Raw genomic sequence first — 15,004 nt, 5'->3', positions numbered from 1 at the left:
ACATGAAAAGACAGGCCACAGACTGGGTGAAAATCCTTGCAAAAGATCTATAGGAATTGTATTTAGGAAAAAGACCTTTAAAAAACTCAGTAATAAGAAAATAAACCAGTTTTTTAAATGGACAAAAGATAGATGGATGACAACTAAGCATGTGAAAAGATACTTAACTCCATTAGTCATTAGCAAAACACAAATAAAAACAATGAGATATCACTACACATTTATTAGAATAGCTAAAATTAAAGGGCTGATTATATCAAGCATTGATATGAAGGAATTGGAACTCTAATACACTGCTGAGAACATAAAATAGTAAAACCACTTTGGGAATCAGTTTGGTAGTTTCTTTAAAAGTTAAACATATACCTATCATTTAGTCTAGCCATTCCATTCCTAGATATTTTACCCAGGAGAAAGAAAATACAGTCCGCATAAAAACTTGTGCACAAATGTTCACATCAGCCTTATTTGTAATGGCAAAAACTGGAAATAACCCAAATTTCCCTGCAGGTGAATATTTATCCATTGCTGTATGTCCATACAATGTAATACAACTCAATAAACAGTAATGAGTTATTGGAACTTGTAACAGCATGGATGAATCTCAAAATAATAATGGTGAGTGAAAGAAGCCAGATAGAAGAGAAAGTAATATTGTGTTAGTCTGTGTGTATGTAAGTTTAGAAAATGCAAACTAATTTAGAGTGACAACAGGTCAGTGTTCGCTTGGGGAGGGGAGAACAAGGAAGACATAGGAGGGAGGGATTACAAGGAGGTGGGGTGGGACGCCTGGGTGACTCAGTCAAGCACGTGCTTTCAGCTCAGGTCTTGATCTTAGTGTCCTGGGGTTGAGCCCCTTCCCCCAGTCAGACTACTTGCTCAGTGGGGAGCCTGCTTCTCCCTCTCCCTCTCTCTGCCACTCCCCCTGTTCATGCTCTCTCCTTCTTGCTATCTCTTACTGTCAAATAAATAAAATCTTTAAAAAATAACTTAAAAATATGAAAAAACAAGGAGATTTGGGGGTGGTAAGTACGTTCACTGTGTTGTCTGTGGTGATAATTTCACAGGCGTATATACGGGTAAAGACTTATCAAGTTGTTTAAGTATGTGCCTTTATTGTTAATTATACTTAGAGCTGTTTTAAAAATCAAGAGCATAAGAACAGATTATGAAGTATCTTGCTTAATATTAATTTTAGGGGGACTTGTGTTTCAGTTGAGTCAAAAGTAAAACAGTTGACAGAAATAGCTAATGCAGCCTCATAGTGCATTAATAGGAATATGGTATCTTATTAGGAGAACATTAGTTGCAGTCTGAATGTGAAAATAGGCCCAGTGTACTTACATGAGAAAGAAGCAAATTATGTCATCCACATTTTATACAGGTGTCCAGGGCAGAAAGAGTGATAGTAAAGATTTAAGTTCTCAATCATCTGGAAAACTCTTTTTTTTTTTTTTTTAAAGACTTTATTTATTTGACAGATAGAGATCACTACTAGGCAGAGAGGCAGGGAGAGAGAGAGGAGGAAGCAGGCTCCCCGCCAAGCAGAGAGCCCGATGCGGGACTCGATTCCAGGACCCTGAGATCATGACCTGAGCTGAAGGCAGAGGCTTAACCCACTGAGCCACACAGGCACCCCCATCTGGAAAACTCTTAACAAGATTTAGCCAAATAGCCAAATAGCCTGGCTGGCATGTGAATCTTGATTTCAGTCATGAGTTCAAGCCCGGAATTGGGTATGGAGTCTACTTAAAAAAAAAGGTTTAGCAAAACGAAGATTTACTGATTATCTACTGTGTTCCAGACACTATACTAAACCTGTTAATTGTTATGGTGAGGCAGATATCATTTTTCAGATGATGATACAGAATCTCAGAAAGGGTTAGTATTTGGTGAAAAGAAGCTAGGAAATGGCAAAATCAGAATTCAAACTCTTTCTACTTACTATGCAAAAGTCTCCCCACCTCCAACCCCAGGGATTTGGGGCTAACAGAGAGTTACTGAACTACTGCATAAAGAGGATAAGGAGATTGTTTAGGCTTCTACCTTCCCATCCCCCCCCCCATTTTATTTCTTTAGCCACAATATGACAGACATTGTGCCAGGAGCTGAGAATGCCCTCAAGGAGCTCGTGACCTAGTGGGAGAAACAAGAAGCTATAAACCACAACATAGAAAGCAGAGCTGTGACTTGCTCAAGGAACTTTCCAAGTTTGAGATTCTTACAGTGCTTACAAGTTCCTCCTTTAAATGGATATGAAATCACTAGTAGAGAGAATCAAGCAGTCGGCTGCTTACTGGTTATCTAAACACCATGTACTACACAACAGCCCAGGGTTTAATCCATGTTTGAGTATGAGCAGAATCACAGTCTGTTACATTTCGGACACTGGGGACGACTTCCAAATAATCAAAACCACTAGTGTTAGATGCTAAATATGCCAATGGCCACCATCCACGATAAATTCAAGAATAGAAGCATGCGCAAAGTGTAAAGATTAGGGAATAACATAATGGGATTTACATTTTGGAAAGTTCACCCTGACTTTATCTAATGCACATCTGTCCTTTCTGATTATTCTATAAATGATACGTTCCAAAATTTGTTAGTGAAGTGAAATAAGACAAACAACATACATGAAATAAATTTTTTAAAATTCAAAATGAAACCATGGAGTCTTAACACATTGTCTTGAGATAAATAAAAAGGTGCAGAACATCAGTACTTTAGTAGACTGAAGAAAAGTTGCTCAAAGACGGTGTTCGCCTTGTTGAATATTAAACCTGTAGATCCTAGCAAGTTTCTTGACAAATGGTAAGTGCTCAATAAATAATCATTGAATAAGTAAATAAACGTAGCAGTGGGATTCAGTCTGATAGCTACTGAAAAGAGTCTCCTGGATTTGGGGATTAGATTGTTGGTAACTTGGCGAGAGCAGTTTTGTTGAAATGGAATTACCCTTTAAAATCACGATGTGTAGGGACGCCTGGATGGCTCATTTGGTTAAGCATCTAACTTTGACTCAGGTGACAATCCCAGGATTCTAGGATCCAGCCCTGCACCCAGCTCTCTGCTCAGCGGGGAGCCTCTTCCTCTCCCTCTGCTCCTTCTCCTTGCTTGTGCTATCTCAAATAAATAAATAAAATCTTTAAAAATAAATAAATAAAATTGGGGTGCCTGGGTGGCTCAGTGGGTTAAGCCTCTGCCTTTGGCCCGGGTCATGGTCTCAGGGTCTTGGGATCGAGCCCCACATCCAGCTCTCTGCTCAGTGGGGATCCTGCTTCCCTTCCTCTCTCTGCCTGCCTCTCTGCCTACTAGTGATCTCTCTCCCTCTGTCAAATAAATAAATAAAATCTTAAAAAAAAAAAAGAATAAAAATAAATAAAATCACTGTGTAATCTAATATTAAAATAAATGCTCACTTTGTACAATTAAGTATTTCTGATGCCAGTTGTCAATCTACACATAAATATTTTCTATATTTCTTAAAACTTACTTATTACACTGTTTTGAAACATTTACATTTTAGAAAATATACATGCACACATAAAGATACACTGTATCATATATACTCAGTGAAGTTTCTCTTTCCATCCCCCCTCATTTCTATAGGTGATCTCTTGTTACTTGTTTCTCCTGTATCTTTCTAGATTTTCTTTATATCTGTTCAAGCAGGCACAAGCATGGATTCTTATTTTCATACATTTTTTTTACTCTATAGACAGCATTTTATTCTGCACTTTGCTTTTTCATACAGTTATCTCTTAGAAATCTTTCCAAATCAATAGAACTTCCTCATTGTTTTACTGTTGCATATTGTCATGCTGTGTGGCTATGCCATTATTTATTTGCCCTATCCCCTATTGATGGGCATTTATATTGTTTTTAAACAATGCAACAATGAATAACCTCCACATGTATTATTTCTCACAATACATAAATATTCAGGAACTGCTGGGTCAAACATGGATTCATTTGTAATTCCTACAAATGCTGTAAATTACTTTCCACAGAGGTTCTATCGGAAGATGTGTGTCAGTTTGTATTTCCACAACGGCTCACTAACAAAGTTTATTTTTGAACTTTTGGATTTTGTCAATCTGACGGGTGAAAAATAACATCTGAGTGTAGTTTTAATTTGCACTTTCCTTGTTGTTGACATTGAGCATCTTTGTATTTGTTTAAAAACTACTTGCATCTTCTTTCTATGAACTCTAAGTTCCTTTACCTTGACTTGTTTGTCGTCATTTGGGTTCTGCTGGAATCAGAGCCTAAAGAAAGGATTTGGATGCAAGTAGCTTATTTGAGAAGTGATCCCTACAAGCAGGAGTAAATCCGAAAAGAGTGTGTTTTCTGTGTAGTTGCTGTAAACCCGGAGGGCTTGAATCTACCATGTTCTCGAAGAAGCAGGCAGAATGCCTCCCAGAATTATTCTTCCCAAGAATGGAAAGCTAGGACATTTATTCTTAGTCCTCCATTCGTTGAGGGCTGCCCCAGATTGTTACACTTCCTCACACTTCTGGACCACACACAGGGCTAAGAGCTTGATGACCTTGAAGAAGCCCCTGAGATAAAAAGCTCAAAGAAGCTGGATATGAGCTTGAGGTAAGATGCTGCCCCCAGGAAACTGACCCACAAAACCATCCACCATACCTCCTGCTGAAATCAAAGATGGGCCAAAGGGAAGTGGTATGCGGCAAAAAAGGATATTCAACAGTAATCTTTTTTCTTGTTGACTTCTGTTGACAGGAACATAGTGTAAAAGTAAGTTATAAATATTATCCCTGGTTTGTAATTTTGCTTATAGTGTTTTTAAAATAACAGCTTTATTGAGATATAATTCATATATCTTACAATTTACCCATTAACAGTGTACAATTAATGTTTTTTAGTATACTCACAGAATTGTACAATTATCACCACATAAACTTCAGAACATCACTCCATGAGAAACTGTGTATCCATTTCAGTCACTCTATTTCAGCCCTCCACTGCCGAACCCTGGGGACTATAAATCTGCTTTCTATTTCTATGAATGTGTCCATTCTGGGCATTTCATATCAATGGAATCATACAACATATGGCCTTTTGTGACTGGTTTCTTTTATCTGGCATGTTATTTTTTTTTTTTAAGATTTTATTTATTTATTTGACAGACAGAGATCACAAGTAGGCAGAGAAGCAGGCAGAGAGAGAGAGGAGGAAGCAGGCTCCCTGCTGAGCAGAGAGCCTGATGTGGGACTCGATCCCGGGACCCCGAGATCATGACCTGAGCCGAAGGCAGGGGCTTAACCCACTGAGCCACCCAGGCGCCCCAACTGGCATGTTATTTTTAAGGTCCAACCATGTAGTGTGTAACGGTACTTCATTCTTTTTTACTGCTGAACAAAATCCCATTTTATGCATAAGCACATTTTATTTATCCATTTTTCAGTTTATTTTTGTTTTGTTTTATTTTATTTTATCAGTTTATAAACAACCTTTAGGTTGTTTCCACTTTGGGGCTATTAGGAATAATGCTGCTATGAACATTTGTGTATAGATTTTTGTGTGGAAATATGTTTTCACTTAGTTCTCATTTCATACCTGTGAGTGCAATTGCTGGGTCATATGAGAACTATATAGATCCATCGGAAGAAATATTTTCCTCAGTGTCTGTACCATTTTACATTTCTACCAACAATGTCTGAGGGTTCCAGTTTCTCCATATCCTTACCAATACTCTTCTTCTTTTTTTTTTTTTTTTAATTTTAGACATTCTGTGGACATGAAGTAATATCTCATTGTGGTTTTGATTTGTATTTCTCCAATGGTTAGTGATGAGCATTTTTTCATGTGCTTTTTGGCTATTTGTACATCTTCTTTGGAGAAATGTCTATACAAATAATTTGTCCATTTTCCAGTTGGGTTATTTAGCTTTCTATTTTGAGTTATAAGGGTATAAGGAAGTATATAAATGTACTGAATACAAGTCCTTTATCAAATATATGACTTGCAAGTATTTTTTCCACCCATGGGTTGTCTTTTTACTCTCTTGATGGTGTTCTTTGAAGCACAATTTAATTTAAAATTTTCATAAAGTTTGATTTATTTATTTTTTCTTTTGTTTCTTATGCTTTCAGTGTCACAACTAAGAAACTATTGCCTAATCTAAGGCCATGAATATTTACTTTTGTGTTTTCTTCTCAAAGGGGGGTATACGGTGGGGGGTTGGGTGAGCCTGGTGATGGGTATTTGGAGGGCATGTATTGCATGGAGCACTGGGTGTGGTGGATAAGCAATGAATTCTGGAACACTGAAAAGAAATAATAAATAAATAAATAAAATTTTTAAAAGCTGTTACAAAAAAAAGAATGTTATAGTTTTAGCTCTTACATTTAGATCTATCATCCATTTTTGGTTAATTTTTGTATATGGTGTGAGAAAGAGATCCAAGTTTTTGCATGTGGATATCCAGTTGTCCCATAATTATTTGCTGAAATGCTGTTTGTTTTTTTAACCCATTGAATTTTCTTGGCACTCCTGTCAAAATTTAATTGCCCATAAAATGCAATGGTTTCTTTCTGGACTCTCAGTGCTATTTATTAATTTTTGTATCTTGATATATCCTGAAACTTTGGTGAACTCATTTATTAGCCTAGTCATTTTGTAGTCTATTCCTTAATATTTTCTTTTTTGTCCATTTCATCTGAGTAATTAAATACTGGTATGCTAAGGATGCCATAACAAAATATCATAGACTGAGTGATCTAAATAAAAGAAATTTATTTTCTGTGAAAGTTCTGGAGGCTGCAAGTCCAGGAGAGATCAAGGTACAGTATGATCAGTTTTCCTGAGGTCTGTCTCCTTGGTTTGCAAATAGTTGCCTTCTTGCTCCATCTTCACATGGCCCTTCCTCTGTGTGTGTACATCCCTGGTTTCTCTTCCTCTTCTTTTAAGAACACCAGTCAGGGGCACCTGGTGACTCAGTTGGTTAAGCATCTACCTTCGGCTCAGATCATGATCTTTTGGTCCTGGGATCGATCCCCACATCAGTCTCTCTACTCAGTGTGGAGTTTGCTTCTCCCTTTCACACTCTCTCTCAAATAAATAAAAATCTTGGGAAAAAAAAAAAAAGAATACCAGTTGGGTTAACACCCCACCCTTATGACTTCATTTAAGCTTAATTACCTCTTTAAAGATCCTACCTCCAAATAGCTTCACATTCTAAGGGACTAGGGCTTAAAAATAGTTTTGCCAGGCTGGGGGTGGGCAGAGGAGGTTGTGGCGGGGATGGACAAAATTTAGTCTGTAATAATGGCGTATGGTTGTTCACAGTATTCCTTCATAACTTTTTCTAGAAGTGAGGTTGCCGGTGATGCCTTCCTGTCCATTTTTTATTTTAGTAATGTATGTCTTTTCTCTTTTTTACTTGGACAGTCTAGCTAAAAGTTTGTCAATTTCATTAAGCTACTCAAAGAGCAAACTTGGTTTTCTTGATTTTTGCGATTATTTCTGTATTCCCTATTCATTCATTTCTGTTGTAGTCTTTATTACTTTTCTTCTGCTTATTTTGGATTTAGTTTGCTCTTTTTCTAGATTTTTAAGGTAGAGGCTAGTTATTTCTTTGAGATCTTTCTTTTGTTTTAATATATGTACTTATAGCTGTAAATTTCCCTCTGAACACTTCTTTACAGGTATCTCATAAGTTTCCATACATTGTGTTTTCATTTTCATTTACCCTAAAGTGGTATCTAATTTCCCTTTGATTTCTTCTTTGACCTGTTGGTTATTTAAGAGTATGTTGTTAATTTCCACATATTTGTGAATTTTTCAGGTTTCCTTTGGTTACTGATTGCTTATTTGAGGCTATTGAAGTCAGAGAATGTAATTTGCAAGATTTCATTTCCTTTAATTTTATTGAGGCTCGTTTTATCATCTAACAGATTGTCTGTCCTAGAGAGTGTTCCCTTGTGCACTTGAGAAGAATGCGTATTCTGCTTTTGTTGGGAGAATGTTTTATTGATATCAGTTAAGTCTAGTTGATTTATAATGTCTTAAGTCTTTTGTTTCCTTGTTAATAATCTCCCTAGTTTCTCTGTTCATTGTTGAAAGTGGAATATTACAGTCTCACCTATTACTATTGAGTTACCTAATTCATCAGTCTTTGCTTCATGAATTTGGGGCTGTATTGTTAGGTGCATTTATGTTTTTAATTGTTATGTTTTCCTGGTGGGTTAATCCTTTTATCAATATAAAATACCCATTCTTTTTCTCTAATAATAATTTTTGTCTTAAACCTTTTGTTTTCTGAGATGGCCACTCCAGTGCTCTTCTAGCTACTGTTTGCATGGTTAGAGTGTTTTATCATACAGATTTCTTAAATTTTAATGTAGCTGAATATATAAACCTTTTTCTTTTTTTTTTTTTTATTTATTTGATAGAGAGAGATCACAAGTAGGCAGAGAGGCAGGCAGAGAGAGAGAAGGGGGAAGCAGGCTCCCTGCTGAGCAGAGAGCCCGACGTGGGGCTCGATCTCAGGACCCTGAGATCATGACCTGAGCTGAAGGCAGAGGCTTAAACCACTGAGCCACCCAGGCGCCCCTATAAACCTTTTTCTAACGGCTTCCATGTTTTGAACAATAGTCTGGCCTTTTCCATTTTAATGTGATAATCAACTTTTCTGTGTTGTTTCCTGTTATTTCTGTATCTTCAGTTCTCAAGTGTATATCTTTAGTTATTTGACTTTGGTGTTTAGTGTAAGATGTGGATCAATCTTAATTTTTTTCTTACATATCAAATTGCCTCAATACACTTTATTGAATGGCTCATCTTCATGGCTGCTTTGGGCTGCTACCTTTACCTTATACTAAATTCTCTTGTGTATTTGCATCTATTTCTTACTGTCTTTTTAAATCTATTATTCTGTTTGTCTGCTAATGCACCAAGACCATAGTATTTATTGGCTGAGGTTTTATACTAAGCCTTATTATGTCATCATATTAGACTCATTTCTCCTATTTTCAGAATGTTTCCAGCTATCCTTGTGTATTTGTTTTTTATATCAATATCACATCAATTTGCCTACTTTTATCATTCTAATGATTCTTATAGTAATTCTAATAGTATCTATACCTGTTAGTATTTTTCTAGAATCACATTAAATTTATAAATTAACTTAGATTGATTTCATCTTTTTGACATCGAATGTTCCTTCTCAGAAACATGGTATGTCTTGACATTTGTTCAGGTCTATTTTCACGAACCTCAGAAGTGTTTTTTTAATTTTTAGAAATCTTTAATATGGAAAGTTAGAATACATATAAGATAGACTAACAATCAACAAAACTAAAAGGTAACTATGGAATGGGAGAAGATATTTGCATGACATATCTGATAAAGGGTTAGTATCCAAAATGCATAAAGAATTTATAAAACTCAACACTCGAAAGACAGATAATCCAATTAAAAAATGGGAAGAAGACACAAATAGACATTTTCCCAAAAAAGACATACAGATGGTCAATAGACACATGAAAAGATGTTCAACATCACTAATCAGTGAAATGCAAATCAAAACTACAATGAGATATCACCTCATACTGTCAGAATAGCCAAAACCAACAACATAAGAAACAACAGGTGTTGGCAAGGATGTGAAGAAAGGGAAATATTTGTGCACTGTTGGTAGGAATGCAAACTGGAGAAGCCACTGTGGAAAACAGTATGGAGGTTCTTCAAAAAGGTAAAATTAATCTACCCTATGATCCAGCAATTGGACCACTAGGTATTTACCCAAAGAATATAAAAATATTAATACAAAGGATACATGCACCTCAGGGTTTATAGCGGCATTACGTATAATAGCTGAATTATGGGAACAGCCCCAAATCCATCAACTGGTGAATGGATAAAGAAAATGTGGTGTATATATATGTACATATACATACACACACACACACACACACACACACACAACATATGTACATACACACACAATGGAATATTACTCAGCCATAAAAAGAATGAAATCTTGCCATTTGCAACAACATGGATGGAGCCAGAGTTATTATGTTAAACAAATAAGTCAGAGAAAGACAAATGTCATATGATTTTACTCATGTGGAATTTAAGAAACAAAACAAGCCAAGGGGAAAAAAAAAAGTGAGAGAGAGGCAAATCAAGAAACAGACTCTTAACTATAGAAAACAAACTGATGTTTACCAGAAGGGAGGATGGGTTAATGGTAGGTGGTAGGGATTAATGAGTGCACATGTTGTGATGAGCACTGGATATTGTATGGAATTGTTGAATCTCTATATTGTATACCTGAAACTGATACTACACTGTTTATTAAGTGGAATTTAAATAACTTTTAAAAATAGAGAGACTAATATAATGTACTAACACCAGGGACCTATCACCCAGTTCCAAAATTATGAGCACACGGCCAATATTATTTAATCTTACTTTCTCTCTCCTTCTTTCCCTCAATATGTTGAAACAAATCCCAGACATTTTATTAAGAAGTACTGCAAAGTTTTCTGCCTATAGTTGTGTAGATTTCTATAGGCATTTTATCTATTGATTATTGCTTATATATCTGAAAATTGATTTCTATACATTAACAAATCCCAGACATTATATTAAGAAGTACTGCAAAGTTTTCTGCATATAGTTGTGTGTATTTCTATAGGCATTTTATCTATTGATTATTGCTTATATATCTGAAGATTGATTCCTATACATTAACTTTGTTCTTTTTCATTATTTAAAAAATATTGGCCTCTGCTAATTTGAATTCAGTGACTTGGAAAAAAATAAGGTGAATCATTGCTCTTCATAATTTATAAGCTACATTTTACCTGTGTATTTTTGTTTACTGGAGTATTAGAAATACACTAAAATTATAGGTATAAACTACTGTAGTAAATTACTAGCTTTGTTCCAAACAATACAACTGTGGCCTGAAATATAACGATCAAACTATTCAACAGCATAGCAAACTTACCTGGGATTCCTATCCTGTAAGTTTCTCTGTTAAGACATGAAAAACTGTCTTCCAGTTTTCCTGCAGTTTCCTATTGTAATGTTGTCTGTGCAGTTTCTGGCATCTGCTCTTCCTGTAGACTAAAAATCATTCCCTGGTGGTAAACCCTGACCTCAGAGAGGCAGTTAACTCTACTGAGCCAGTAGGGAACCATTTCAATTTTTTGAGTTCCTATGAGGAGCACTCATTAGAGGCATCAGGAATCACACTGTTATATGAATACTTATTTTTTAAAAAATTTATATTTACTTACTTGAGAGAAAGAGCAGGAGTGAGCAAGAGAGAGCCCTGAGTGGGGTTGGCGGGCCAGAAGAGAGGGATGCAGGGCTCTATCCTAGGACCCTGAGATCATGACCTGAGCCAAGGGCAGATGCTTAACTGACAGAGGTACCCAGACTCTTCTGAATACTTTTTTTTTTCTTTAAGATAATTCCTAATGTAGTACCATCAATATCCTGCTCTTTGGAGCATTTTTTCTTTTCTAACTCTCAGAGAGTTTTAATGGCCCCTTTTGACACTTGCTGGTATTAATGGATTAAGCTGTTCTGGCAGAGTAGAATCAGGGATTGGGGAGTCTGTACTCATTTTGGAAAACTCTTGTTGGCTTCAGTGTTTATGGTCCCCATAGTCTGTCTCTCACATGTGGTTTTTCTGGGCTGAATTATTTTCTGAATCTAAATAGGAACCTTCTTTTGGATGTACCTGGCATTACATAGGGAAATTAATTCAAATTTACTCCGAAAATTAAAGAAACTTTCTTTCAAAGAAAAGCTCTTTTTCCTACCTTGCACTGACTTAGTTTGTAGTGCACCTTTCAAATGACAAAATCATCTGATTAGAGATAAATATATCTCATTAAAATACGACTTTAAGGGGAACTGTGGAGATAGTTCTAATATGGCACATAATGATATCCTTGATGCCACATCATATGACTTCGACGGAGTTAAATGACAACTACTCCTTAAGGTGGTACTACCCACCTTTTTGAGTTTTTATAGGGATTAAGTGAATTGATCTATTTAAAGTGCTTAGGCTGGTACCCACCACATAGTATCTTCTAGTGAATTTTTGTGAAATACATAAAAAGAAAGTAAAAGCCAAATACAGAGAAACTGACATTCTTAAAATAGGTCAAGGATAAAACTGGAATTTTACAATCTGCTTTCTCTCACCTCATTCTTACTTAATGAACTTCCTTCCTGCATATAAAATAGTTTCTAATTTGAACAACCTCTTTCATTTTCAAGATTCGCCAATTCTCAGTCCAGCTAATTCTGCAATCAATTTAAGTGGAGCTCAGGACCTGACCCGGAATAAGAATGTTGTGAAGCCACTGGCTTTATCTTTGCAGGTTGTAGGGAAGACTTTTGCCGCAGGTGATGTTTTCCTCACTTATATTTCTTTGCTCATTACATAGTCTATAAAAGACTTGTGTGAAATCTCATTGACAATTTGGTAGAAGAAAACAGAAGCTCTTTTCCTGCCAGTTGAAGACAGAAGTGGGGCTGTCTATAATATTGTATTATTATACAAAGCTTCGTACTGTTTTTGCTCCAACCAGAAGAGTCAAGGAATGACATTTGGCACATGGGGAAACAGAGCAGGTTGGTTCTGTTCAGCAAACATTTCTTGGATACCTGCTAGTTTGAGGAACTGAGGATACAAAGAAAAATAAGGGTCAATCCCTGACCTCTAATGTACTTATAACCTAGTAGAGGAGACAGACTTATAGGGAAATATTTTCAGTGCAGTGCAGTAAATACTCAATATGCTGGGGGATAACAAAGGAGGAGGAGAGTTTTAGTGCAATATTTTAGAGTGATGAAGAACGAGTTCTTGGAGGAGCTTTGTCTTAAACTATGAGGAGATACTCACTACACAGAGGAGTAAGGGAAAGCTATTTTAAATTCAAGGGAAATCCAGGACCAAAGCTGGAAAGGAAAGGAGAGAAGCTGTATCATATGTACAGTAATGTCCCTGTGGTTTGGAATTGTTAGAACCATAAAATGTAAAACTCAGGGAGTGGTGGGAAGGAGCAAGTAGTGGGCAAGGGAAGCATGAATTTTACTCTATAACTTATGGAACCAAGGAGTAACATGATCTGATTTGAACTTGAGCTAGTTCACTTGGCAGCAAAAGAAAAAGGAGAGAGAGAGAAGTAGAAAACTAGTTGGGGGTCATTTCATTAGTTAGGGGGAATGATGAAGTCCTTGACTTGGGTAATAATAGGCTCGAGAAGAGGAAACAGATTGGAGAACAACTCAGGAAGTAAAATCCGCAGAATTTGAGTGATTAATGTAAGCAAGAAGCGGAAGGAGTGGTCTTGGTTTGTACCCATCTGTCTGCTAATGGTGATGCAGTTATGTAAGAGGAAATAAGAAGGAGGAGCAGGTTCTCCAGGAGGAGAATGTGAGTTCAACTGTGGACATGCTGAATTTGAGATACCCATGAAATGTCCAAGTGGATCGGTTCAACAGGCATCTCCTTTATTGTACATGAGATTAAATCACCAGAGTAAATAGGATTTGCTACAGAGAAATGTGGGGTAAGGCAAGCTGTTAACTAAAGATAACATTTTAGAAAATTCCAGTGTCTAAGGAAAAGAAATGGTCTGAGAGGTAGAGGAAGAATGAGAAGAAGGAGAACTTACCGTTCTTGGAATCTTTGTAACAGTTAGGCATCATAATTTATTCTGACCACATTTATTCTTATTCTGTTCCAACAGTTCTTGCAGGATCCACCTTCTGGTTAGATTATAAATGTGTACAAGTGGAATCCAAGACTTTATAGTATTAAAAAAGTTAATAAAATGATGGATCCAGGCAGTAACCAGCATGGTTGCTAAAACCATCAGATGAAGGGCTGATGGACAATTTTTTTTTTAAGATTTTGTTTACTTATTTTACAGAGAGAGAAAGAGAGAGAGCACAAGCAGGGGAAGCAGCAGAGGGAGAGCGAGAAGCAGACTCCCTGCTGAGCAAGGAGCCTGATGTGGGACTAGCGCCCAGGCCCCTGGGATCATGACCTGAGCTGCAGTCAGACACTTAACCTAATGAGCCACCCACGTCCCCCAGTCATGGACAACTTTTTAATTTGAGAATTAGGTTAACAACTCTTGAACCCACTGACCTATGTTAACATGACAAGAAGAAAGAAAGCCAGTTATTGTGTACCTGCTGATGGAAGAATATGACAGTATTTATGAGATACTCTTGCCCAAAAACCAAAACCTAAATCTGAGCGAGCCTCTATATCTAACAATTAGTATGTAGGAAATGGGAGGGCGGTGTTAAATGATGTCATAGATAACCAATCAGCAAAATTCAGAAAATGAAAAATTCTGCCAGATTTTCAGCAGATTAAATGGAAGAAATAAAAAGAAGAAGGGGAATTCTATAGATTAAAGGAGGTTCCAGGAGGGGGAAAAAGGGGGATGTGACTGACACTATACTGACTGAGGCTGGAAAACTTCTCAGCAAAAATGACATTATCCTAAATCTCATTGTAGTATGACCTTATCCTGATTCAAACAAACTATTTTTAAAACTTGTGAGAGAGTCTATGAAATGCAAACACTAACTGAATATTTTTTTAAAGATTTTTTAAAAGTTTATTTACTTGACAGAGAGAGAGAGAGAGAGAGAGAGCATAAGTAGGTAGAGTGGCAGGCAGAGGGAGAGGCAGAAGCAGGCTCCCCGCCCAGCAGAGAGCCTGACACAGAGCTCCATCCCAGAACTCCGGGATCATGACCTGAGCCAAAGGCAGATGCTTAGCCAACTGAGCTACCGAGGCACCCCTAAATATTTTATTATATTATTGTATTAATTAATAAATGTGAGCTTTTAAAAAGGGGGCTTAAGGGACATAAAAACTAAATTCAATGTGTAGATCCTTTTTAAACTCCAGTTTGAGAAAGCCCACTGTAAAAAAAACCATTTCTGAGATAACTGGGGGGAAATTTGAACACTAATG

The 15,004-nt window shown here is 36.7% G+C and overlaps 1 protein-coding gene across 1 annotated transcript in view; it reads left to right on the top strand.

Annotated features, from left to right (window-relative positions):
- GREB1L (GREB1 like retinoic acid receptor coactivator) overlaps nucleotides 1–15,004 on the top strand; it is a 272,594-nt gene that overhangs the window by 177,232 nt on the left and 80,358 nt on the right. The window contains exon 10 of the mRNA XM_044243306.1: nucleotides 12,280–12,408. Coding sequence (XP_044099241.1) covers nucleotides 12,280–12,408 — 129 coding nt within the window. The remainder of the gene's footprint in view (nucleotides 1–12,279; nucleotides 12,409–15,004) is intronic.

This window comes from Neovison vison, chromosome 3 (assembly GCF_020171115.1).
Source record: "Neovison vison isolate M4711 chromosome 3, ASM_NN_V1, whole genome shotgun sequence".
Lineage (NCBI taxonomy): Eukaryota > Metazoa > Chordata > Mammalia > Carnivora > Mustelidae > Neogale > Neogale vison.
This window is presented reverse-complemented; position numbering and strand designations above follow the sequence as displayed.